This window comes from Leptinotarsa decemlineata, unplaced genomic scaffold (genome assembly GCF_025532065.1).
Source record: "Leptinotarsa decemlineata unplaced genomic scaffold, Ldec_3_MD MMD2_tig00000505_RagTag_RagTag, whole genome shotgun sequence".
Classification (NCBI taxonomy): domain Eukaryota; kingdom Metazoa; phylum Arthropoda; class Insecta; order Coleoptera; family Chrysomelidae; genus Leptinotarsa; species Leptinotarsa decemlineata.
This window is the reverse complement of record NW_027412549.1, coordinates 5,192,661-5,219,686: the sequence shown is the minus strand read 5'-3', so window position 1 is coordinate 5,219,686 and position 27,026 is coordinate 5,192,661. Positions and strand designations below refer to the sequence as shown.

At 35.9% G+C, this 27,026-nt stretch overlaps 2 protein-coding genes and 1 long non-coding RNA gene across 3 annotated transcripts; 2 read left to right on the top strand and 1 right to left on the bottom strand.

The window, feature by feature from the left end:
• Window positions 1–2,624: 2,624 nt before the first annotated feature.
• On the top strand, window positions 2,625–5,406 carry LOC111513879 (lipase 3-like). The gene has a single exon (XM_023170102.2). The coding sequence runs from the start codon at window positions 2,845–2,847 to the stop codon at window positions 3,931–3,933; it is 1,089 nt and encodes a 362-aa protein (XP_023025870.2). The 5' UTR covers window positions 2,625–2,844; the 3' UTR covers window positions 3,934–5,406.
• A 17,048-nt stretch (window positions 5,407–22,454) lies between these two features.
• Window positions 22,455–23,313, bottom strand: LOC141481730 (uncharacterized). Its single transcript, XR_012465132.1, has 3 exons — window positions 23,174–23,313; window positions 22,847–23,054; window positions 22,455–22,788 (listed from the first exon to the last, which is right to left on the bottom strand). It is a non-coding gene; the product is annotated as an uncharacterized lncRNA (long non-coding RNA).
• Window positions 23,052–26,796, top strand: LOC141481729 (uncharacterized). The gene is made up of 3 exons (XM_074173797.1): window positions 23,052–23,824; window positions 23,913–24,015; window positions 24,306–26,796. The coding sequence occupies exon 3, from the start codon at window positions 25,447–25,449 to the stop codon at window positions 26,794–26,796; it is 1,350 nt and encodes a 449-aa protein (XP_074029898.1). The 5' UTR covers window positions 23,052–23,824; window positions 23,913–24,015; window positions 24,306–25,446.
• The last annotated feature ends 230 nt before the right edge of the window (window positions 26,797–27,026 follow it).

The window sequence follows — 27,026 nt, the reverse complement described above, 5'->3', positions numbered from 1 at the left end:
AAAAATTGGTTTAGCCATTCTTGAATTCTTTTATTACCATCATTATCATTATTGATAAATCAATATTTCTCAATACTTATTATCCTATTTCCAAAGGATACGCAGTCTACGCGACTGCGGTAGACTGAGGTGTTGAAGACACCGTCCTGGCAAGCCATGATAAACCCCTTAGTTTCCGACTTTAGACCACTCGACTTGAGAAAAGCGAAAAGCGAAGACCCCATGGATTGGCTTATCCTTGAGTTGCCGTGGAAGTGAGGTGATCTTTGCGGCTTTTATACGAGCCTTTTGCTGAACGGTTTCCGACTCGGTAACAGAGTTGTGATCACCTCGTTCAGTGTCGATAACTAAACTGAGTTCATTAGCTGCTCGGGCAACTGACCTAAAGAGAAATGCTCCAATTCCTGATCTCTCATGGTCGCGGACCATGTAGTGAAGGGGATCCGAACTCCTGACGACTTTACAGGCTACATCCAGTACCATTCTGTTACGTACACAACTCCAAACTCAAAAGTTCACGGCCTCCCTGTTGTTGGGGGAAGTACAACCGTGGAACAGACGATTTGGGATGCAAACTCCTATAGAGATGCATCATTTTTCGGGTATTTACGTCGAGTTGATACAGCTCCTTCCGAATCCACTTCACTACTCCAAATGAGTAGAGTAAGATTGCAACGGCAAGCATATTTGTTGCAGCAACTTTGTTCTTCCACGACAGTTCCGATGACCAGATCTGCCGGAGTTTGTGCTGATACTTGCGGCGGAGAAAATTCTTCACCGCTGTTACCTCTTGTGAGTGGCGTTGTTCCACCACGAGGTAGGTATACGTCTCTCCGGCATACAAATGGTGTAGGATGCTTCTTTCTACGAGCTGCACATCCTCTCCGTAGTCTCCGCATCGTCCTGTTTGGAGATAGACCATTGCTCATTTGTCTATCCCGAATTTCATACCGATAGCATGCGTATATTCATCCACCACCCTCAAGGACTGATTGAGATCCATCTCTCCAGAGGCATAAAGTTTAAGATGATCTATATAAAACAAATGGGGGACCTTGTGCCTCCGGTTTCCGGGGGTGCCATAGTTATGCCCTCGAGTATTTCTGGGCGCAACGGATAATGGCAATAGTGAGATGCAGAAAAGAAGGGGACTGAAGGAATCGCCCTAAAATACACCCAATCTGAAAGTGACCCACCCTGTTTGAACTCTGTCTTGAACAGATGTTATGGTAAAGCGAGGATACGTAATTCCCAAGAGCAGGCAATATCGCCATGTAGCCCTCTTCGGGCTCACTAATCTCATAGCAATGCAAAAGGCTATCTCTTAGCTCATGCGTACGCTCAAAGCGTAAGTTTTTATTGTCAGGGTTGTCATCGGTAAGCAAATCATCGTTATGGGCCCCTCCACTTTGTCTCTGACACCTCCGAGCGGGTCGATTGTGGGGGCTCCTTCCTCGATTACTAGAAATCAAGTGTTGGGTCCACCGGGTAGTTAGCCCTGTAAACCCACGGCCGGCACCTGAGGGAGAATAGTGTTCTCCTTCCCGGGTGCTCCTGGGCTGCCGGTCCGGTTTTGCACCAGTTGTTCGGGTAAGTGGTGGCGCAACTCACCAAAGGCCAAGGGTGTTAGTGGCCATCCCTGCTTATGAATTCTTTTATTATTTTTTTACCGTAGTATGCGCTGGTCAGGCCCTATCCCCCGAAGCCCCGATGCATTCGGGAGAGCGCGCCAGCATTATCAACCAACGACCACTCCCCACACCGTGGAATACATGATCATTGGGTCCGAGAATCATGTGCCCTGAGCAAGTGGTGTGAGCCAAGAATGACAGCCTTCTGCATCTGTCTGCATTCTAAAGTGTGAAAGATGTGAGTTCGAAGATAGACTGTTTTACTGTCAGGAGGTTCGAAGAGAACATTATGAATATTTGCTCAAATTATCATTTGATATCTAAAATAAATAATGTGGTTAAAATAAAATGTTATCGTTTTATGACCTTCAAATTATCACTTATCTGTTGCAAAAGATGTTACTAATTCATTTTTTTTCCAATGAACATTTAATTTCCTTCAAAAAATATGACAAAGGATCGATGGAAGAGTGACGAAATTCCTAGACTCAAATTCAAACATCAGTAACTCTGCAACCGTTATAGAAATAAAAAAAAGTGATGGTCATTGCATGGAAAATTGAAATACTTTCTGCAAAAAGTGTCACACTTTCGGCAACAAAAAGTACTAAAATTATTCTTTTTTACAAAATTTTAAAAATTTTGTTCGACTATGGTATCTCCCTGTTCGAGGAGGAATATTTACGTCCGCACTGTATTGATGTATATGACGTTTGAAATTCAGCGAATAATTATTGATAATGCATTTATTTGTGTCGGTTTCATATGATGGTAAAATATTTCATCCAACAATGTCGCGTACCTATACACGCAGAGAACATTTTGTACTTTATTCGCGTCTCCTAAAACCTGATTGGCGTGAAATAAACTTATCGAAAATTACCTGATTTGAACTCTGTTGTTGTCTTCTCCCCCCATACATTATTTGTTCATAGTCTGTAAACAGTCTGGAAGTGTTATGTTTACCAAAATAATTTTTTGTTTACTTATCGATAGAAAAAGATAATGAATAAAAGCTAAGTGCCTGGTGGTAAACAGTGACATCAATGATAATTTTTATTATTTTTATTCAAGTTGTTGCTGCTGAACAATAGCTTATGATGGTACTCTTAATTATAATACTTTTCGTTTGTGTGTGTGATTCTGGGTTGGGGTTATATTAGTTGACAGTTCCCATACCATATCGGAAGATACATGGAAATCCACCCCAGAAATGATTGTGGCTGCAGGATATCAAGTTGAGAGTCATTATGTCACTACATCTGATGGATACATACTGGGTGTGCACAGGATACCACAAGGCAGAACTAGTGAGAGGAAAAATGAAACTGTATTGTTCGTTCACGGTCTGTTCTGTTCTTCATCTGACGCCATACTTTTTGGACCCAAAAAATCACCGGGATACTTCTTTGCTGACAAAGGATACGATGTGTGGATTATTAACGTTAGGGGAAACACCTACTCTCGTAATCACACCTATCTCAATCCCGACACTGACGCTGAGTTCTGGAATTTTAGTTGGCACGAAATTGGCACTATTGACGTTCCAACGGTTATAGACTACATTCTTGATGTCACAGGGACTGACGGAGTTTACTACATTGGCTATTCACAAGGTTCCATAGTTTTTCTGGTTATGACTTCAATCAGACCAGATTATAACGCAAAGGTCAAAGTTCACATCGGTTTGGCACCAACAGTATATATGAACAACGTGAGGAGTCCATTACTTCTAACCATAGCATCTTGGAGTGGTATATTGGAAAGTTTCTTGAAACTGTTTGGTGTGAATGAATTTCTTGCGAGAGAAGGAATTGGTGGAAATCTTATCAAAATATTGTGTTCGACAAACATAGGTGCTTCGCTATGCGAAAGTATTTTGTTTTCATTATGTGGATCGAATCCGTCTCAGTTGAACAGCTCTCTCGTTCCATTGATGATGAGCCACGCCCCTTCTGGGTGTTCCACCAATCAAGTGTTTCATTTTCTCCAGTTGATGCTCAAGGGAGGGTTTGGTCAGCTTGACCTGGGATTAGAGGGGAATTTGGAGAAGTACGGTGCAGAGACACCACCGCAATATGACCTCAGCAAAATTACCACACCTGTATACCTATTTCATGGTGCAAATGATTATCTTGCAGCGAAGGCAGACATCGATACTCTTCACGAGAAATTTTCAAGTGGAGTTGCAACCAAAGTGCTGATGGAGGACAGTATGTGGGCTCATATGGATTTTGTTTTTGGTATTAATGCTTCTGAAGTAGTGTACAGTAAAATTACTGATATTTTTGAAAAACATTGACAGTTTTTCTTACAATAACAAAAATAGTGTGGTTTTGTGGCAATAATGTTATCCAGATAAAACGAAATAGAAAATTACTTCTGTGATTCACCGTCAGAAGAATAAAATGAGTTCCGTGCGTAATTATAGTTACAAGGTTATTGATGGGCTTGTAAGTTTGAGTTTGTTCATTTTTGAAATGTTTGTCACACAAAATACACGTGCCGTTTGAATTTTTAAATAATAATAAAATGATAACTTCCAGTTATTCATTTTGATTAAGTGAAATCACACATAAATATTTGAATCTTTTATTAAGTACTTTTATTGGTTTTTCACATTTTGTCTTCAATCGAGGGCCGCCTGCCCGGTATTGACGATGATATGGAAAAGTTTTTTTGACTAACCGTAGAAATATAAATTTCTATTTAAATTGGGTATGGCAGTCAATTTCTAATGGCTGTAAAGAAATAATATTTACTGATCTTCAACCTTTCGGAATTTCTTTTTTCAAGAATATTCAGACATGAAATATCTGTTTGAAATATGTTTTTCCGTTATCTAGCAGTCGCACCCATATGGACGACAACCCTCAGAAGTCGAAACTTGTGAAACCTTTCAAAATGTGATTCCCAACACTGGTTGGACAATAGCAAGTGAAAATCGATCGTCCAGCCTGGGGCTTGAACCACCGACCAACACGGCGGTCTATTCGAGTGAGTGAACAAAGCACCCACGTCGAACCGATTGACTACCGTCCGTCCAAACAATAAATTTAAAGAACATATGGAAAAAACTCACCAAAATAAGGTTTAAAATAAAAAGATATGAATTTACAAACATAAAGAATGATGAAAGATGACAAATTTTGACAACTGTTGAATAATCTGTCAGATCATCAGAGAAAATGTATCTGAAAATAATTTTGGTCTACACAAAGTTATCATGAATATAATTCCCAATAAAGAAGTATAAAATAGATATATTTTTAATCATAGTTGTAAATTGAATTGAGGTAATTTAAGAGTTAATTATTTTTATTTTGATTTTATTGTTTATTCAAAAGTTAAAATGTTATTATAAACTTTGCTCAAATTTTTTATTTTTGATTTTTTATTTAAAGAATTCTGACTTTTACTAATGTGAACCATTTCAAGAAACAATCTTTCAATTTCATCATTTTCTAAAGATAGAATTTTGGTATTGTTATAATCCATAACATGACCCTCCGAAATTACATTCTTTGCTAAACCATAAGATCTTTTATTGAGTCTACAGTCAATTTTATGTGAAGTAATTGTGAAGACAGGTCACGAGAAGTTTCACCAATATAACTTTTATTATAGGATCCTCAAGGAATACTGTATATTACATTGTATTTTTCTTTAGTTGTGAGAGGAGTTTTAGTTTTCGAATAGAGACGAGATATAGTTTCACAACACTTTTTTAGGAATATATTGAATTGAGAAATATCGAATAAATTTATTATGATCATTATTGTTGTTTGAAGGGGAAGAATTATTGGATTGAGAAAATCCTTCACTACCTATGAATGAAATTTAATTATTTATATTTGTGATATCTGAATATATATTGGAATTTGGTAAATGGAAGAAATATTTACTGAAAAGCTTTGGTGGATAAGAATTATCAATCAAAATTTCCTCAGTAGTTTCAAAACATTTTGGACGAAATCTGAATGAGGTAATTTCCCAACTCTTTCTTTGAGAGCGAAAATTTGATTTTCATTCTCAAGGAATGTTGAGAAAATTAACTGATAAATCTATTACTACATATACAAGGTGTCTATTAATAAACATGCGGCAAAAATTTAGGGAACTATTCTTATTCTAGGAGATAAGTTGTTATCTGGCATTCCTTCGCCTAATCCTCCTGTGTACGGAAATTGAGAGAGGTGAATGTTTCAAATTTGCAGCCGGTCATCTTACAGAGTCATAACTTCACTCTATTGCTGTATAACATCTGTCAACATCCACTTCAGTTGTAGGTAGGTAAGGGTGTTTCAAATTCGATCCTCACCATTGGGATTTCGTTAACTATGAGATTCGAAGATGATTACATTGGGGCAGGCGCATTTACCTGACTAACAATATGGCATTGAGAAAGTTCTGAAATTCAGAGTATATCCGGATATATCCGGAAAAAACTGAAATTTCGGAAAATGATTTTTATTTTTTTCTGACTTTATTTTTCGAAGGATTCGAAAATAAATTACACTACCACATTGCCACTTTTTTTCTGCTACATAATGGTGTTTTCAGATTTGCTATCGGACGTTTCATCTTCCGGCCACCATCATCAACTTTATTTTTTCTTATGGACGCTACATTGGATTCTTTCTGTTTTGAATAGAACCAGATTTTACCTTTTCAATAATGTATCATAAGTTATTATTCTTTTCCAAAAAATTGGAGATTTTGAAAAAAAATGATTCTTTTCATGATACGCTTTGGACTTTGATGTTTCTAAATTTGACTTTCAATTTGTTACACTCAATGACATTTTGTTAATGTACAAGTCATTGAATTTTTGGCGAAAAATGGCTTTCACGGATGAATAAAAAAAAGATATGATACAAATCTATTACAAATACGATAGAAACAGTGTTAGGACATCGGAAATGTATTTGAACTTATATCTCGAAAGACGATAACCACATCGAACTATGTTCAAGTTATTGGATCAAAATCTCACCGAGTTTGATTCGTTTGAAAAGCCAATGAGAAAATACGGAGACAGAATCAACAAATGAGGTGTGTATTAGGTAAATTAGACATTGTGTCATTTTCAATGAAAATAGAACTTTGAACAAATAACAATAATTAACTAAAATGTAAAGACAAAAGTAAATCACAGCAAATGCTCAAAATGCTGGCCTTGTTCATGATAACACAACTGTGCCCTTCTTCAAATATTATTCACTGCACGATTAATTTCCCTTCCCCTCAATCTTCCAAACTCTCTAGCAATGCTGTGTTGAAGGTCCTCAATATTTTGATATTCCCTCTGACCATAAATTCTATTTTTCACTGTACCACAGAAGAATGTATCCATAGCACTCAAGTCTATTCCCTATCCATTTATCACCAAACCTTCCAGTCAGGTAATTTGATACTCGTCTGGTAGTGTACGGTGGAGCACCATCATGTTGATACCAGATGTAGTTATAGTTAGCCAAAGGTAGATCATCCAAATAGTCCAACAAATAAATGAGGACCCAAAATTTTATCTTTGTGAATTCCTGCCCACACGTTAATACTAAATCGCACTTGAGTTCGAATTTCTAGGGACTGCTTGAGGTTGTTCATTCTCCAAATGTGTTCGTTATTTCGGTTGAATATCCCACAATTCGTAAAAGTGCTTTCTTCTGTCCAAATTACAGTTTACAGGAAAATCAGGTCTTCTTATAAACCAATTACAAAATTCTAATCGCCTTACGGGATCACATGGATGCAATTTTTGAGGTATGTATATTTTGTAACATTTTAAACCGCTTTTCTTGAGATGTCTCCAAGCACTTGTATGACAAATTTTCATTTCGGGGGAAATTTAACGAGTAGATTTCTCTGGGTTCATGTTTATCTGCAATTCATTCATTTTCATTGAAAAGGACACATTGTCTAACTTATTTTCTTTAGTTTCCTGGTTAATTCTGTCTCCGTATTTTTCTATTGGTTTTTCAAATCAACCAAACTCTGTGAGATTTTGATCCAATGACTTGAATATAGTTCGATGCGGTTGTCGTCTTTCAGGAAACAAGTTTAAATACATTTCCCATGTACTAACACTTTTTCTATCGTATTTGTAATAAATTTGTATCATAGTCCAGTCAATTTGGACCTGAAAACAGTAATGAAATAACGAAAATTGCGTCAGAGCTAAATTTTGGTGAAGACCTTTATTTTACCATAAAAAAAAATTTGAAAGTACCAATCTGTCCCATGAGCGCTTCAAAAGTTATTCGGGATCAAATGTCAAAATTTCAGGTTTTTTGAGTTTTTCTCGAAAACCGAAAGTTTTATAAAAAAATACCTCAGACCAAAGTTGTAGATCTCAAAATTCTCTACAAAAATGGTTCACATGATTTTTTCTAAAGCGCCGATGGAAAAAACTGAAAGACCCAGTTGTAGTTTCGATTTAAAGATTCTTGGTCGAACAGCAGTCATTATGCTATGGCAAATATTTGTACAGACTAACTTTAAATGATCCAAATTATGACGTTTTTTTTAAGAATGACTTGTTCTAAGAAATATGACAACGATTCGAATATATCGTTATTTATATCATCAAACATTCTACCTGGTGGTACATCGTATTGTGAAACACACAAGATTGAATATCTTCTTGAACGATCGCTGCCGCAGCTTTCAAAATTTTCCTCCGTTTTTCTTTTCCATCCAAGTTTTTATTATTAGACCAGGCTTGACTTAAAATGTCTTGGTAATTGTCTACAAAACAAATAAATGTTAATTTTCCGGGTTTCTCTGTAATAATAATTCTACTACCATATTTTAACTTCAATCGTACTTTGAGAATTCGATTATCTAAAGCTACATTTTTACAAACATTCTTTAATTCACCTTACGTAAACTGGCAGTCGTTACTATTTTCCAAAAATTCATAAATTTCCTCCATCGCAGAGTTTACAGCCTCACTTTAGGGACGCCCAATTTTACCGCCAGTATTAGATCTTAGAAAAGACTTGTAACAACTATCATGGTATTTATCATCAGCAGCTACTACATCATATTCAAAATTAATACTGTCAACGACAGCTTTTGATCAGAACGATCTTTAGCTAATTTCAAAATAGATTCTTTAAATTTGAGTGTAGAAAATTTGTGAAATTTTTTTCGAAGACTCTGCAGTTTTTTTTCTCAGCCTGTTCATCTGCTTCATCGCCACAAAATAAGCAGTTTTCTTTAAAACTAAAGCTGGATTCACTTACTCGTGCTCTAGTACGAGGTGGACTTACTTTTGAAGTACTGGCCCGTTCATCTTCACGTTGTCTTTTTGCTGCGGCAATTGAAGTTTTTCGAGTGTATGATTTTCGGCAATCCACGTGGATAGTAAAGGACTTTAGACCTCTTAAATATTCAGTAAACTCATCACTTCTCGCATCACTTGCAACGATTAAAGTTTGCATTCCACGATTAACCACAACAGTTTCACCTTCAGTCAAAAGCTTAGAGCAAATAAAGCAAGATTGCGATTTTTTTTTTCAAATATTCATCACTAAAAACTCTTATAGTAGACGCTTGTAATGAATACGTATATTCATTCGAACAGAACGTTTAACACTAAAAGAAGCAGGCACATGAACGACGCCACATGGACAATAGAATAGGTAACCAAATGTTTTACTCAAGGCCATACGGGTAGAGCAGAGGATTTTCGAAGGGACTGACGGTCCTTTAAATGTATATTTTCTGAATAAAATATATAGTATATACATAAAAGGGACATAAACAGACATTTTCACTTGCTTAAGTACCTGAATGTGTATATAAGTAGCTAATGTGTGCATATTACATAAAACGTGATTTTTACAATTGCGATATCTCAGGAACGGTGATACTCTCAGAAAAAATTATGGGGATCATTTTTCTAGAAAATTTTGAGATCTACAACTTTGGTCTGAGGTATTTTTTTGATAAATCTTACGTTTTTCGAGAAAAAACTCAAAAAAACCTGAAATTTTGACTTTTGACCCCAAATAACTTTTGAAGCGCTCATGGGACAGATTGGGACTTTCAAATTTTTATTTTGTATGGTAAAATAAAAGTCTTCACCAAAATTTAGCTCTGTCGCAATTTTTGTTAATTCAATATTATATAATGACCGGACTATCATATCTTCTTTTTCTTCATTCGTAAAAGCCATTTTTCGCCAAAAATTCAATGACTTGTACAATAACAAAATGCATTGAGTGTTACAAATTGAAAGTCAAATTTAGAAACATCAAAGTCAAAGCTATTATGATAAATATTACTTTTTTTTCAATATCTTCAATTTTTCGAAAAAGAATGATAACTTATTATACATCAAGGGTAAAATCTGCTTCTATTCAAAACAGAAAGAATCCAATGTAGCGCCCAAAAGAAAACATAAAGTTGATGATGGTGGCCGGAAGACGAAACGTCGGATAGCAAATCTGAAAACACCATTATGTAGCAGGGAAAAAGTGGCAATGTGGAAGTGCAATTTATTTTCGAAAAATAAAGCCAGAAAAAAATGAAATCGATATTTCGAATTTTCTGTTTTTTCCGGATATCTCCGGGTATAATCGGAACTTCAGAAGTTTCTCAACGACATATTGTTAGTCAGGTAAACGCACAACTTTGCCCCAATTCAACCATCTTCATACCTCTCATATTTTCCGAGATCCCATTGGTGAGGATCGAATTTGAAACACCCTGTTTGCAAATATGTGCTCTCAGTTAATGATTTGCGGATCCAGAAAGCTTTTGATGAATGTATAACTTCTTCATGAGTATAACAATTCAAAAAAATCAAGAAAAGATGTAATCACATTTTCTGTGAGTTGTGTAATATTACGAGACAAAATATATTTATTTATGCATCATGAAGTGATTGAGATTTGTTTTGATTTGGCGAGATAATCAGTAAAATAAATCACAAAAGATAGTGTTTGAAATTTCATCAGACGAATGTCTCAACAAATCCTTAGTTATGACATGTTTTGATAAGCTCAATGCATAATTGATTGTTTCATTTATAAGTTAACAATATTTTTTTAAAGCAAACAAAATCAAGGTTGGTCAAAACATGATCTACATCGTCTTTAAAAAATATTGTTTTGCTATACGTTCTATAATTTATCGTGTATAGATAACCTCGGCGTATTTATCAAGAAAAAATGCAATTCTGTGTTAGCAATATTCATCTTCACCTGACCTATACATAAAGTACAGGAGCGATTGATAAATAAATGTTACTAATTTTCTGATGGAATATGATATTTCAGTTATAATAATAAATTCCGATTAACTCAAAGTGCAAAATGCGAGAGTTGTGACTGGTGAATTTGAGATGAACATCAATATGGTCCCTTGTCATCAATGACTGTTTTGAAATGCTATTCATCATCTCCTGTGCATTTTTGTTTTCATTTTTGATCAACTCGAATTCAATATTTTTCAGCACGGTCCTTTTGTGAGGAATTCACATCAGTATATCGTTGTTTCTGGTGAATTTGTTGATGAATGCATCGGAACACATGGCCCTGTTCAATGGCATCCCAGTTTTCTAGACCTCACTCCCCTTGATAACTTTGAAAACAATGTGAGCAACTCAGAAGTGGATATGGACAATAAAATTGCGTCTTCCTTTTGTTAACATTGATTAGAATGATTTAGTTCATTAACAGCTCATTAACAGATGCTCAATGGCATCCCAGCTTTCCAAATCTCACTCCCCTTGATAATATTGAAAACAATGTGAGCAACTCAGAAGTAGATATAATCAAAAAACATGGATTAGAATGATTCAGTTGATCTTCATCTCATATATATATACCTTATTTCACCTTCTTTGACATTTTTCAGTTCAATAAAATCAACATGTTTCCGATAAAAAACTTCATCTAACAATGGATTCGTTTTCTGGTGACATCTCTACATTGTGAGGTTATATTCTAGCGATATCTCGAAAAAAAACAGCTCCGTCAATAAACAAAGTTTGTATAGAACAAAGTTTGTTTAGAACAAATGTTATTAAATTGAAAAGTGTCAAAGAAGATGGAATAAAATTTGCAATTTTTGCAATTTTTGGAACTTTGAAGGGCGTAACTCTGGAAATAAGGGTGAGCACTTTCAAATTCCTAATCTACATGTCAAAATACACAATTTTTTTTCAAAATCTAAGGGTTCAGCCTATCCGAAATTTTACCAAAATTGATAAAATAAAACTTTGGATCACTCAACCAATTTAGTGAATTTACGATGCGTCATTGAAGTAAGTATTCGAAGTATAATATCAGGACAAACAGTTGGATGAAAGTATTGCAAAGGTCATATTGAGTGCTTCAAGTACATAAAACCTTGAAAGTAACATTTGTTAAGTAGGAACTTTATGGAGGTTGTTTTGAATTCTACTTGAAAAACTGGTTTCTCTTACAATCACGTCAATAATGTATCATATCAATATTCGTTGATCTGTTTTTATATTTCGAAATTTCTTCCAGTCAGTAGTTGAAGGTGAGTTAGTACTAAATGTACAATGTTTTAATCCAGTAAATGACAAACATATATCACACTATCAATCGTTTTATATAACTGAATCTACAGTTTGAAATATAAAATACTTTTCTTTGGAATGTAGTTACATCTCAGACAAGTACTACCCCTTTAGTTATAATGGAATCAGGACATAACCGGAAAGAAACAGTACAAAAGTTAAAAACATTTACTGAATAATTTGCCGTAGATTAGGAAATATACCAGTTACAAGTTGTGACAAATTTTAATATGAAACATTTTTCATGAAATTGAATTTATTTTTATTCCTTGAAAAGAAGTATTTCGATGAAAATAGCATATCGTTTACAGGATAAATCTAAACGTACGAAAACCAAAAATCAATCAACAGGAAAAACGTATATAAGTTTTGAATTGAATAAGTCCTTCTGGATAACTACCTACTGTCCACTCTCCAATTCTTAGAATTATGGCACTTGAATTCGATTAAAATGCCTTCAAAAATTGAGTTTTGACCTATAAATTATCGAAAATTGATTTTGAACAAGATTTTGTAAATATTATCGACAGTGAGCTGATAATTTTGTATGAAATGGTATTGTGACGCATTGTCAAAGTTTAACATACATTAGTGAAACGGTGATAGAACTGAAATTTTCAAAAATGATTTATCGAGTGAAAATCAAATCAATTGAAATTGTTTAGAAATTTGAGAACAAAGATCGGATGTTGACGATCATTTTATGGAAGCGCAGAAGGGCCACATATTTTTATTATTTGTTTTATGCAAATAACGACTTTGTAACTCGAAACTTGGACTTTAATCTCACTAAACCCGTAATTACGAAACCGCCGACGAGATGTCGTCGTCCTTACTCGAAAATTTTGACTTTGAACTTGACATTACGACTTTTGAAATTAAAGTAGGAATTTCGAGTTTCAAAGTCGTAATTTTTACAAAACAAATGAAAAAAATATGTGGCACTTTTGCGCTTTCGTATAATTTAAACTCGGATAGGATAATTTTTGGGAAGGTTTCTATAAACACATATTGATTGTTATCAAACTTTTAAATAATAAATAGTATCTTGAATAAAATAAAGCAACCATACAACAAAAATTTGTCAAACATTATTACTGAAAGGTATTATTCATGAGGTCATAAATCGCCAAGAAAACAACTGCTCTCAATTATTGGGTTTTATAGAGTTCTCTTTGACAGGATCATGCTTGTTTATTTATTTGTTTGGGTCAAATTTAGTAATTGAAGTTTGATCCCCTTCCTGTTGACAGATTGATCTGGAATTTGGTACACACATTTAATTTTGATGACAATACAATTTAACGAATTCTGCTGTACCCTTGTAAATCCAAGATGGCCGCAGCTATAAAATGGCGGATTAGATATTTTTTCACAACTAACTTAACTTGGATATCAAATGACAGGGCTTGACTAGTAGAATAGTAGTACACTTTGAAAAAGATGCAAATTCGAATTGGTCGCAGCTGCAAAATGGCGGATTACAAATTTTTTCACAAATACCTCAATATGAGTATTAAATGACAGGGCTTGACTAGTAGAATAGTACAACACTTTGAAATAGATGCAAATTCAGGATGACCGCAGCTACAAAAGGGCGGATTACATGTTTTTTCACAGCTACCTCAATATGGGTATCATATAAGAGGGCTTTACTAGTAGAATAGTAGTATACTTTGGAAAAGATGCAAATTCAAGATGGTTGCGGCTACGAAATGGCGGATCACATATTTTTTCACAATTATCAATATGGGTATCAAATGATAAGGCTTGACTAGAAGAATAGTAGTAAATTCTGAAAAAGATGCAAATTCAAGATGGCCGCAGATACAAAATGGCGGATTACATATTACTTTGTAATACTAAGGCACTAAATGGACTGAACAGATTGGGAAGAATTAAGTAACAAAATTGGAAACTGAAAACTTGGAAATAAAATGAAGAAAACTACATCAAATGATAACATTTCGAATACTTTACCTGTTACCTCTCAAACCGGTAACAGGAGATGACCGTTTGGTGAGAGTTGACCGTTTTTCGCTTGATTATGGGTTTCCATATGTTGCGTATCTCTACGTTAGTTTGGCTTAATGCGTCGATGGACAACATATATGCAGCTTCTTTGAATTTCCTCCGAAACCAGTGTTCCTCCCTGTGGATGATCTCAGCTTGGGACCACTTGATGTTATGTGGTCCTCGCTGTGTGTGTTTCTTGTGTTCGGCAATGCGGACTTTCAATGGCCTCTTAGTTTCACCGATATAGTATTGTGAAATATTCAGTAGAAATAATGAACATGTCTGATCTCAGAAACAACAAAAATAATTTTAGAAAAGTTCGCCCTTGAGTGCGATTTTGATTTATTGATGGGTGAAGTGAAGTTTTTGAAAATATAATTTTTGATCTACTCATTTTTCAGGAGATATTGAATAGAACGTTACTTGCAGTTCTTCACTGAATACTTTGGAGATATTCTCACGTAGGTAAGTTAAATGGAATTTGGTTTCAACATGATGGGGCTCGTCTCTATTGTGTGAAAGAGGTTTCCGGATGGCACATTTAACAACAAATGGATCGCAAACAACGGATCAATAAAATGGCCCACGAGATCACTAGATATTGATATTTTATATTATTTTCTATCGGAGACATTGAATAATAGAATTTATGCTGGAAGAGAAATAACAAATACCTTTTATTGGTAGAAATCTCACAATAAAGTGTGTTTTTTGAATACGTTATAATCGATTTCCATCAAGTATCGATCAGTTCTATTATATTTTTGAAATCTATACTTATGAATGCGAAAGTCACTCACTTAACGCTAGTTACGTGGTCATAGTTCCCACGACACGGCCATTCACACGGAGATTCAGCTGAGTAAGAGATATTCCAGGAATCCCTTATCTCGACATGCAGTTAGCATCCAGTTAACATTATATTAATTATCATTCTGTTTGTAGCTCTCGTAAGAGACAGTCGTCTCTAGTTTGTAAAATAAATTCTTTTTAAAAAGTTATTTTCTCGTTCCAATCATTTAATTGGCGCAGTCGGTAGGATTTGTGCAGCGTGAAAACGAACTTTTTGCGTCGTGGAGTTTCAACCCCTTCAGCACAAATTCAACAAGAATCCTTCGAGGACCACCCAGAACGAGCGGACAAGGAGACGACAGAGCCCCAGGGAAGCTGCAAGGAATCAACGGAGAAGGAACTGGAACTTACAAGTAAGTGCCAAATATTTCCTTCTTGCCTTCACGAACCCTCTGTATAAGGACTTCGGCGAAGATATATAGTACCGTTCATTGCGAACAAATTGTTGTCTATTCGAGACGAGTAATTTTAAGAAACTATTTATTGAGAAAAACAATTATTTATTTATGAGTGAAATTGAAGATATTTTATCACGATTGAATAGTTTATCATTTCAAGAAAGTTCAGCAAATAATACTGAAAATTTTGATAATACTTTTCAACCCACAATGGTTCCACCAGTTCCACCCCAACCAACTCAAATAAATTGGAACCTTTTCAAATCTAGAATAAACAATTTAAAAACTTTTGATGGTGATAGCAATACATTGAACAAATTTATCAGTAGATGCGATGCTATAGTTAACGCGTACAATGTGTTTAATGATGCTTCACTTAATGAACACGTTCTTGAATGTATTCAAGAAAAATTGACAGGTAAAGCCGAGTATATGGTTGGTAACAGAACCGAACTTAATACTTGGGACGCCTTAAAATCTGCTCTGAAACAATGTTTTTCGGATAGGAGAGATTTGGACTGTTTAGTTCAAGAATTAACTAGAAGTCGACCCCATAGAGGAGAAGACCTAATGACTTTCGGTAGTAGAATTCAATTAATCAAAAGTAATGTAGTTCAAAGAGTCAGTAACAACCCAGACTTAACTCCAGAAGAAAAACTTTACCAAACAACTCACTACGATAAAGTAGCCCTCAGTACTTTCATTGCTGGTTGTCCTGGTATTTTGAGAAATAATATGCATCTCAAAAAGCCAGCCTCACTGGAAGACGCCATAGCATACGTAAACGAGTTCGAAAATTTTGAAAAAATGTATGGTTCGTTAAACGATTATAAATCAAAGTTCAATACTTTCGGTAGACAATCCATCATACCAAACGTCAACCAAAATGGCCCTAGATTTATACAACATCAAAGACAAAATTTTCAAAACGAAAATTTTTCTAGCCCAAATTATTTTTCCAAAAATGATCAACATTTTTTCAATCCACAATTTTCAACTAGACCTAATTGGCCTAGCCAACCAATTAATATCCAACCTAGACAATTACCACCGCAAAGATACCCTACAAACCGAGAAGTTTTCGGACCTCCTCAGAATGTTTTTAAACCAAAAAATATTCCACCTAATCCATTACCGAAACCGGAACCCATGTCCACTACATCAAGAAACCCAACAAAAATGTCTCAAAGACCTTTTTCTCAACAAAACAACACTTTTAGGAACTGTAATAATTACCGAAACCCTCAAAAAATGTTTACCGCAAGTCAAAAACCGAATTTTATATCTGAGGAATTATTTTCTAACGAATACGATGAATTTCTCCAAAATAATGACACTGATCAACAATTTTATGATAATCCCAACCTCAGTGAAGAAGCATACACTTCAGAAAATGCTGTTTATTTAGAAAACGAACCAAATTTTCAGAATGAATACTTAAGCGACGTAGATTGTGATGAAACTGGAAATTTTCATTTAACAACCCAATTCGAAAATCATACTTAGCCGAAATTAATGCATTTTGTAACAATGCATTACCTTATGTCGAAGTTAGTCACAAAAATAAAATTATTAAACTACTAATCGATACTGGAAGTTCAAGATCGATTATTAAACCATCTATTATTGAAAAATTATTCCCAAACAAAATTTATCATTCAAATACTATTATCAAAACGGCTTTAGGAAGTCAGAAAGTAAGGTACCAAGCCTCGATACCTGCTTTTCCAGAGTTCAACACAAACTATGAAATTACTTTTATTTTATTTGATTTCCACGATTACTTTGACGGAGTTTTAGGATTATCAGACTTGATAAATATGCATCTGAATATAGACCTTGTGAATAAGAGACTGATAGGAAATCATGCTGAAATTCCTTTCAAGTTCAGACAGTCTACAGATACGAGTTTTTCTTTCTCTGTCAACCCACAAGAAAGAGTACTTAAATATCTGCCTGTCACAGTTCCTGAAGGTGAAATTCTTACCCTTGAGGGAACACTCAATGATCTTTTCATTCCGCAAATATTGACAACTTCAAAAAATGGTTACGCCCTTATGGAAGTACAAAACCCCACCGATAGAACAATATCAGTGAAATTGATACAACCACTTCCTGTAGAGAGCTTTCAATCCTCTACTTTCGAAATGTATTCTTACGAAACTTTCGAAAATACAAGGACGGACTCACCTAAATTGGCAACCGAAATTAATATCGCTGATTTGATACGTACAGACCACATGAACAAGGAAGAAACAAATGCTATACTGAAACTCTGTAAAGAATTTTCAGATATATTTTTGAAACCTGGAGATAAATTAACATTCACCTCCAAGGTCAAACACGAAATCAAGACCACAGACGAAATACCCATACATACCAGACCATACAGGTATCCATACGTTCATAAGAGCGAAGTTCAGCGTCAAATAAAAGACATGCTTGAAAAAAAATATAATACGACCAAGCTGTAGTCCCTGGTCTTCCCCGGTCTGGATAGTTCCAAAAAAGATGGACGCGTCCGGGAAGCCAAAATGGCGAGTGGTAGTCGATTATCGAAAACTTAATGATAAAACCATTAGTGATCGTTACCCACTCCCAAACATAAACGACATTTTAGATAAACTGGGACGAGCTCAGTACTTTAGCACCCTCGATTTGGCAAGCAGTTTTCATCAAATCGAAATGGCCGAAAATTCAATCCAAAAAACGGCTTTTAATGTAGAGCACGGACACTACGAGTATTTGAGACTTCCGTATGGCCTTAAGAACGGTCCATCAAGTCTTCAGCGCGTATTAGACGAGGTTCTGAAAGACCTACAAAATAAGGTATGCATGATTTACATGGACGACATAATTATTTTCAGCACTGGACTCCAAGAACACATCCAAAACTTAAAATTGGTCTTTTCTAAATTACGAGAGGCACAATTTAAGATCCAACTGGATAAATCGGAGTTTCTCAGAAAAGAGGTAGAATTTTTGGGTCATGTTATTACGCCCGAAGGCATAAAACCAAACCCAAAGAAAATCAGAGCTGTTCAAAATTTTCCAATCCCAAAAACACAACGAGAAATAAAGTCATTCCTAGGATTATTGGGATACTATCGAAAATTTATAAACAACTTCGCAAAACTAACAAAACCTCTCACAAGTTGTCTTAAAAAGAACGCAAAAGTTGAACACACTAAAGAATTTATCGAATGTTTCAATACTTGTAAATCGGTATTGACTTCAGAACCGGTTCTCGCATACCCCGATTTTGAAAAACCCTTTGAAGTCACAACTGATGCTTCAAATTACGCCCTTGGCGCCATTTTGTCACAAAATGGACACCCAATTTGTTACGCTTCTCGAACACTTGACCCACCTGAAATTAATTACTCAACTATCGAAAAAGAACTTCTTTCGATTGTATGGAGCTGCAAATATTTCAGACCATACCTTTTCGGCAGAAAGTTTACAATTTATTCAGACCACAAAACCCTTCAGTGGCTTTTCTCACTAAAGGAACCTAATTCAAGACTTGTGCGATGGCGTTTGAAATTAGAGGAATTCGACTATGTTGTAAAATATAAGAAAGGAAAATGCAACCAAGCAGCGGATGCTCTTTCCAGAAATCCTCATACAAATGACTTCAATGCTATCGAAACACTTTCAGTTCAAAATAATCCTGGAGACATAAACGAACTTATCGACATCTATTTGAATAACGATAATATTCCAGTTTTAGACAACGACGTTCTCAATGAAGTCCTGGAACCGCAAGAACCGAAAAAACAAATTAACATATTATCTGATATTCAAATTGTTCCCCCAAAATTAAACGAAATCGAAAAAACATCGGATTCACAAACCGTTCACACTTCTCTCGAAGACCCTGTCTTTCAAATTCCCATTTCAGAAAGACCAGTTAATACATATAAAAATCAAATAATTGTAGCTATTGGTGACAAAGAAAAACTTAAATGTAGAATAGAAAAGGTATTCGAGAATTTGCGATCTTATATTACCATACCCTCTAAAAATCTGAGCGAGAATATTGTTAAACTCATTAAAGAATATATCGATCCAAAACAAACATTTGCCTTCCATTTTAAAAACCCAGCAGTCTCACAAATGTTCAATACAACAATCCAAAATTTACTCAAGAATTCTTCATTCAAAATTGTTCATTGTCTAACATTCTTAGAGGATGTAGAAACATCGAAAGAACAGAAAGAGAAACTTAAATGCTATCACGTTAAGAAAACATGCCACAGAGGTATAAATGAAATGAGGACATCCCTCAGTTCACGATTTTATTGGCCAAAAATGGCAGAAGACATACAAAATTATATTAATAATTGCGAAACATGTCAGAAAAATAAATACGATCGGAATCCTCCTGTAATTAAATTCAACCTAACACCTACAACTTCCAAGCCTTTTGAGCATGTGACACATTTTCACGATACGGTCAGGCATATCCATTAAAATCCTTAACCGGAGTTTTAGTAGTCGAAAATCTACTCAATTTTATTACCCATCACGGTTTACCACTCAAAATAACCGCTGATTCAGGCACCGAATTCAAAAATAAAGATCTAGAAAACTTTTGTAAAATTTATAACATTGAGTTGCATTACACAACTTCAAAAAACAGTAATTCTAATTCACCAGTTGAAAGATTTCATTCAACACTGATTGAGCATTATCGATGCTTAAAGGAAGAAGGAAAATCGTTCACACCTGAACAGCTGATGAAAAGAGCTGTCCTTGGCTATAATAATTCAATACATAGTGTTACCAAATTTACACCTTTCGAAGTAATTAAAGGTCATATTAATAACACAGACCCATTTGATTTAAATGATCGTATAATTGGTTCCGATTACGTTCAAAAACACAAAGAAAATGTCAAAAAACTGTATCAATCTATTCAAAATTCCAACCAAATTACTAAAGAAAAAGTCATTGAAAACAGAAATACCCAACGAAATGAACCCCCAGAGTTTGCAAATCAACAAGTTGCGTATATTAGAACAAAGGCGCGAAATAAAGATCGACCGAAATTTAAGAAAACTGAAATTATTGAAGAGACCGATATAAAACTCAAAACAAATAAAGGCACCTACCACAAAACAATAGCCAGAAAACCAAAAATTTCAAAAAAACTTTTGTTACAGAGAGTAAAAGAACATGAAGATACACGTGTTGATAACGCTATACCTTCTACTTCACGTGCTCCGAGTCCAAAGTGACGATATTCAAATAACCCCTATAACCAACCCCATCCTTCCCATACAGCTGGGAAATGCAAGAATCATATACAGCAAACATACATTTTTATATTACATAGAACTTAGCTCTATAATAAAACAATTAAACAAACTAGACGACTACTTCCAAATAATCAAAAATAATTTTGATAAGGGAACAATTAATAACCCAATTTCCTATCATGGATTAGCATACAGTATCTTATTGAAATGACAAAAAAGAAATTAGAAAACCTCCAACCCCATATCCGTATTAAAAGAGGTATGATAAATGTTATTGGAAAAATCGAAAATTGGTTATTCGGTACTCTTGATGCTGATGATGATAAACGATACGACGAAAGTATCGCTATATTAGAACGTAACCAAGAAAATATGATTAATGAGGTAAACATATGCAAATCTCTCTGTCCAAAAAATTAATCAATCACTATAATAAAACTATCCAAATTTTGAATTCAAATCAAGAAAAATTAGAAAACAGTCTAAAAACATTTCAAGCTGCAGTTCAAAAAACCATTTGCGACCTGACGAATTACATTAGTTTTCAAGGAATTGTTTCACAAATAACCCTTGACTGCCAAAATATGATTACTTTTATCGATAATCTAGAAGATGCTATCACATTTGCAAAGTTAAATACCTTACACAATTCAATAATACCTAGTTCTGAACTGAAAGAAATAATAAATTATTTAAGCAACATCTACTCTGATTCAAAAATCCCGAAATTTGAAAGTATGTTGACATATTATCAATTTTTCGGTGCACAAGTAACTTTTTCGAATGACAGAATAATTTTCGCAATACACGTTCCTATTGTCGGAAACGAAGTTCTTACATTTTTCCACCTTTATCCTATCATCCAAAATCACAGTATTTTTATCCCAAAATACCCATATTTGGCACGAGCAAACCACGATATCCAGTTCGAAGACAGTCCATGCCCAGTATTAGAGAAAACGTATTATTGTCCAGAAGATTACTTTTCCGAAGACCAATGCACATCCCACCTGATCGAAGGCAAAGTCGCCGATAATTGTCAGCCTCTTCCAATCAATGTGGCAGAGTCGATTATCGAACAAATCACTCAAGAAGAAATCCTGGTAATTCCGATACAGAGCGAAAGAATATTTTCCAAATGTAAAACCGATCAATATTTGGAAATAAAAGCGCCCACCCTAGTCAAGATCCCGAAAAATTGCCAAATTGAAGTGAGAAACAAGATTTTCACCAACAACGTGAAAATAGGAACAGGCAAGCCACTGATCTTACCTAAAATCGAAATGAAAAATATCGAGAAGTCAACAATATATGAAACACAAAATTTCTCGAGACTAAATTTTGAAGAACTCTACGAAATCAACAATATAGTGGACCGATTGAAACCAATCCACAAATTTAACAACTCCGAAAATAACACTACCATTTTTGGCGTTTTTGCAGGAGTTACTATCACAATAATTGTCCTGATATTGGCAGCTTTTAAGAAAAATTGGATTAAAACCCGTATACTGGGATGTTGTTGCTTTAAAACACCCCAAAAAGAAGAAAATACCAATGACGAAGATATGGTTCCAAGCCGCCAAAATAATTCCATTATTTTTTCGGCCTAAGGAGGGAGGAGTTACGTGGTCATAGTTCCCACGACACGGCCATTCACACGGAGATTCAGCTGAGTAAGAGATATTCCAGGAATCCCTTATCTCGACATGCAGTTAGCATCCAGTTAACATTATGTAACGGTCTAAATTTACTTGTAAATATTGTAGATATTGTTCGTTTATTTACTATGGAATCGACAGAATTGTCATTTATTGATGACGAACTTTTCGTCACAGCTAGGGACACATCTGGTTTGTCAGTGTGCCCGACCTACATTTTCAAAGAAGTTGTTACGTTTCAATTTAGCACTAGATCAAACTGCTCTTATGTGACCTTTCAAAACCACTACCTTACCTTTTAAGATCTTTATTCAGAGGATATTAACAATGTAATTCAGTTACAAGTTCATTTTATTCATTTAACATCATAGTAATGGGAATCTTCCGTTCCATAGAAAACCATACCTGAAATGTATAAGAATAAATGTATGCTCCCTGACTAACTGCTTTGACCAGTACTTACGCGTTCTCCTATTGCCAATCGACATTGGAGATCCGAAATTCCTCGCTAGGTTGAAATAGTTGTTATTGTTTGTTTCTCAGTTTTCTTCACCTATCATTTTTTTCAGCCGTTGTCTGCCTTATTCCCTATACCTTTCCGAGAATATTTCTTGCATAGATTGTTATTCATCACTTCCAGAAGGTTTACTGACATATTAGAGCCATATCGCCTGAAAAACAATATTAGTTAGCTCTGGTTACTGAATACTGTTTGATATTTTCGGTAAATATTCTGCATAATATGAATGCTCTAATATTTGTACTGAAAGGGAAGGATGTGGCGACTTACCTTATATGTTTCTATTCCATCGCATGAATAAGGATTGGTAAATAGTTGAAAATAGGTTGGAACAATATATTTTGTAAATATTCGTAAACAAGGTTAAAAGACAGCTGTTGGTTGACATCTGCCGAACTTTCGTAGTGTCGTTCCGTCGACTTACACCGAACTAGTTCTACAGTTGTTCACGGGTGAGGGATTGATCGGTTACTCAAGTTGTCAAGGGTTGTTTTAGGGTTGCATTGCTTTGAGAAGGAGTTTTGATGGGTCATGGACTTGTTGATGATGTATCAAGTGGCTGTGGAGGAATTGTTAGATTTATGATGTTGTGCACAGCGCCCCCTTGGTGCTTGTAGTGTAGATTGGATGCACTGTGGCAACAACTGGTTAGCTGTCAGATGTGGCATTCTCTTAGTATTTGGAAGTTAGCCTTCGGTGAGCTTGGTTCGGAGTTCAAAGGGTACCATCAGACTGATTGTAGGATATATTTGGTTGTATTTGTGCCATCCTTCACGGGGATTATTTCTACAAGTCAGGATTGTATAGTGGAAGACTGATTGGTCATTTTGGTGTGGATATTTGCAGTCGGAAACTTAAGCTCTTTTGAGGATTTGTGGTGGATACCGAACTCGTGCCAGGTGGAAGGATTTCCGAAATTAGGTATGTCTGAATCACTGTCGCATCTCTCATGTGATCTTAGCTATGATATCACTTCTTCAATTCTACAACCTTCGTTTCTCGTCTCTAGATTCATAAGAAACAGAAGGCCCTCAGTCACTCATCAAGTCCCAGCAGGACTTCCGTGCAGAACACCGCACACGAAGAATCGTATAGAAAACCCCTTGGCCAGGGTAAGAATTTTACCATTAAATGTGTTTTTGATGAGTTTAGTAATTTCTGATTCCATCGTTATATCTCAAATGAATATTAGTATTGAAGAGAGGTTTCAACACTCATTCAATTTTCTTGATTTTTACGGATCATATGGTTATACAGGGCACCCAAAAATATACTCTTGTTATCTTGCTACTTTGCTTGATGAAAATATACCAGGGGTATTGATTAGTCAAATAGTCCTATTGAATGGGGGTTGAATCTCACCTTGTTTCATCTGATTCTGATTGAGAATTTTCTTCCGTAGGGTTTTTCTTCCTGCTTTTTCTTCCTGCTTTTCTTCCTGTTTTTTTTTGTCTTCGTCAAGGGTTCCTGTTTTCCTTTATTTTCTTTCTGGATCTTATTTGGTGATCCATTACTGGTCCAGCTTGTCGTGCCCTACAGGGTGATCTATCTTGGTGGTGCTACAGGGTGATCCATCTCCGCCGTACTACAGGGTGATCCATCTCAGCAGTACTACAGGGTGATCCACTTCCGCCATACTACAGGGTAGCCTAACACCATATACCGGGTGGCCCAAAAGGAGCACGCAAGTTATAATTGATTTATTTGAAAATTTGTGCAATACTGAGATATTTAAATAATTGTTTGCCCTTATGTTTATTGATACCTGTTGATATAGTGTTGTTTATCGTTTATTGATTAAGAGTTTGTTTATTGATACCTGATTGACATAGATATTTGTGAAACGGAAATTGAGGTATATTCTTCCTTTCGCGATTGCTGATTGACACCGATGCGCCTACGCCTGAGCTCACGCGACGCAAACGAGTTTGTCTTACCATCCGATACTAGTATTTACGATTTCACCTACTCAATTTTCGTGGTAGTTTTACTCGACGTATTGTAGTTTTTTGAGCGTCGTTACTACCGTAATTTATGGCTGATTGAATTTGTGGTTAGATACACCGCGCTCTTGTATGGACATTTGAACATCGCGTAGTAGTGTGAATATTGCATTGTTGTCTTAGAAGCGTTGTTGGTTAATCCATGTAAGTTAGGATTACTGAATAAATCATATTGGGGATTTTTATCTTTTATTTCCAATATTAATTGGTAAGTTATTGATATTGTGAGTTACTTAGGGTATCTGGAGGATTAAATTTACCTGGCGCCCATTAAGATCTATTTGAAATTTGCTAAGTTGTTTAACCCACTCCCGTCTCCACTGTTTAGCTTAGCCGCGGATACCCATCTGTCTTATTTGTTACCGACAGATGATTTAGTCCCCTCTTGTGGTTTGTGAGGTGACATTTTGGCGCCCAACGTGGGGCCCTTAAAAGAAGGTTTTTTTTTGCGTTTTGGCGTTAGTAGGTGACTTTTGGAAACTTTGGAAAAATATAAATATTTTTTTTTTTTAATTGATACCACTCTAGTAGAATAGCGTTATGGCAAGAAGACTGGTAATAAATCGTCTTGATAAAGACGAACTGACCTATGAATTAGCATATCGGGGCGTAGCAACTGGCACTTGTGAGGAAATGAGACATCGTTTGGTTCAAGTAATGCAGATGGAAAGGTACGGCGAGAGTCTTCGATATCCTTCATATCCATTCACTTTCGAGGAAGATGAGGCTGCAATCAGAGGGAAACTAGATGATATCAGAAGGCTGATTGATGACATAACCGATTCTGGAACGAGTAGCGGGGCAATGAAACTTCAGACCAAGCTAGCACATGTGTTGAATCGTATAGACAATATGGACCCAGATAAGGATAAGGACAAAGAAACCCGGAAATCCGAACTCCTGGGTTTGGCTCTGTCGTTGATGGACGAATTTTCACATAAAGTTGACAGCAGCAAGAGAAGTGATACGAAGCGTGTGCCGGTTGCACTAAATCAATTAGAAAGCAGATTGGGAGCGCAATCATTCCATGCTAACTTAGGAGCAGTTGCTCGATCGTCTCTGACGGAAGATCCAGTCTTTGACCCATACTCAACCAGTAAAATGATTCCGCCTTATAAATGGAATCTGAAGAAGTTTTCTGGAGATGATAAAGGAATGTCGGTGACAGCATTTTTCGAGGGAATAGAGGAGTTGAGACTGGCGCGACATGTCCCCAACGCTGTTTTGTTGGACTCAGGTGTGGACCTTTTTGCTGACAAGGCGTATCAATTTTATAAAGATTGTCGGAATCGAGTATCGACCTGGGAAGAACTAGTGGAAGAGTTTCGAGAAGAATATCTCTCTGCCCATCATTCTGACGCATTGTTCGAAGAATTGCAGAAAAGGACTCAACACCACTCAGAAACCATCGGAGTTTATCTTGCAGTGATGTCAAGCTACTTCAGCCGCCTAGGTTGCCCAATGACAGAGGAAGCTAAGCTGAACATAGTTATGAAGAATTTACATCCCTTTTACCAAGACAGATTACGTGAACCCTTACCCACAACCATTTCAGAACTTCGCTCGGTATGTCGAAGAATGGAAGCCAGAAGGGACATAATCAATAGCTACGTAGAACCATCAGCACGTCGTGGCAACGTGATAGAGAAGGATTTGGCTTTCGTAGAGGTCACCAAGGAATTGAATGCCTTAGAGATAGCAACGGCACGAATTCCGTCGAACAATCAGTCGAAGGAGATAGTATGTTTCCGATGCGATCAACCCGGACATCGTGCTATAGGATGTGCTCTACCGAAGCAACTGGAATGCTACAGATGTAAGAGAAAAGGGTATACCGTTCGTAATTGTCCAAACTGCTCCGTGTCGGGAAACGACAAGCGACGCCTTTGAATCGTCGAGGGGAAGGCGCTCGCAAATTGCACTCGGCGACTGCTATTCAACCAATCCTTGATTATATTCTGGATCACGCCGAAAACGATGAGAGACCCTACCTTAAAGTTGAAGTCTTGGGGCGTAGTTTACTGGGGTTATTAGACTCAGGTGCCTCAGCCACTATCTTGGGACACCCAGGTTGGCAAATCGTAAAAGATTTGGTACATTTGAATTCAGCAAAGAGAATT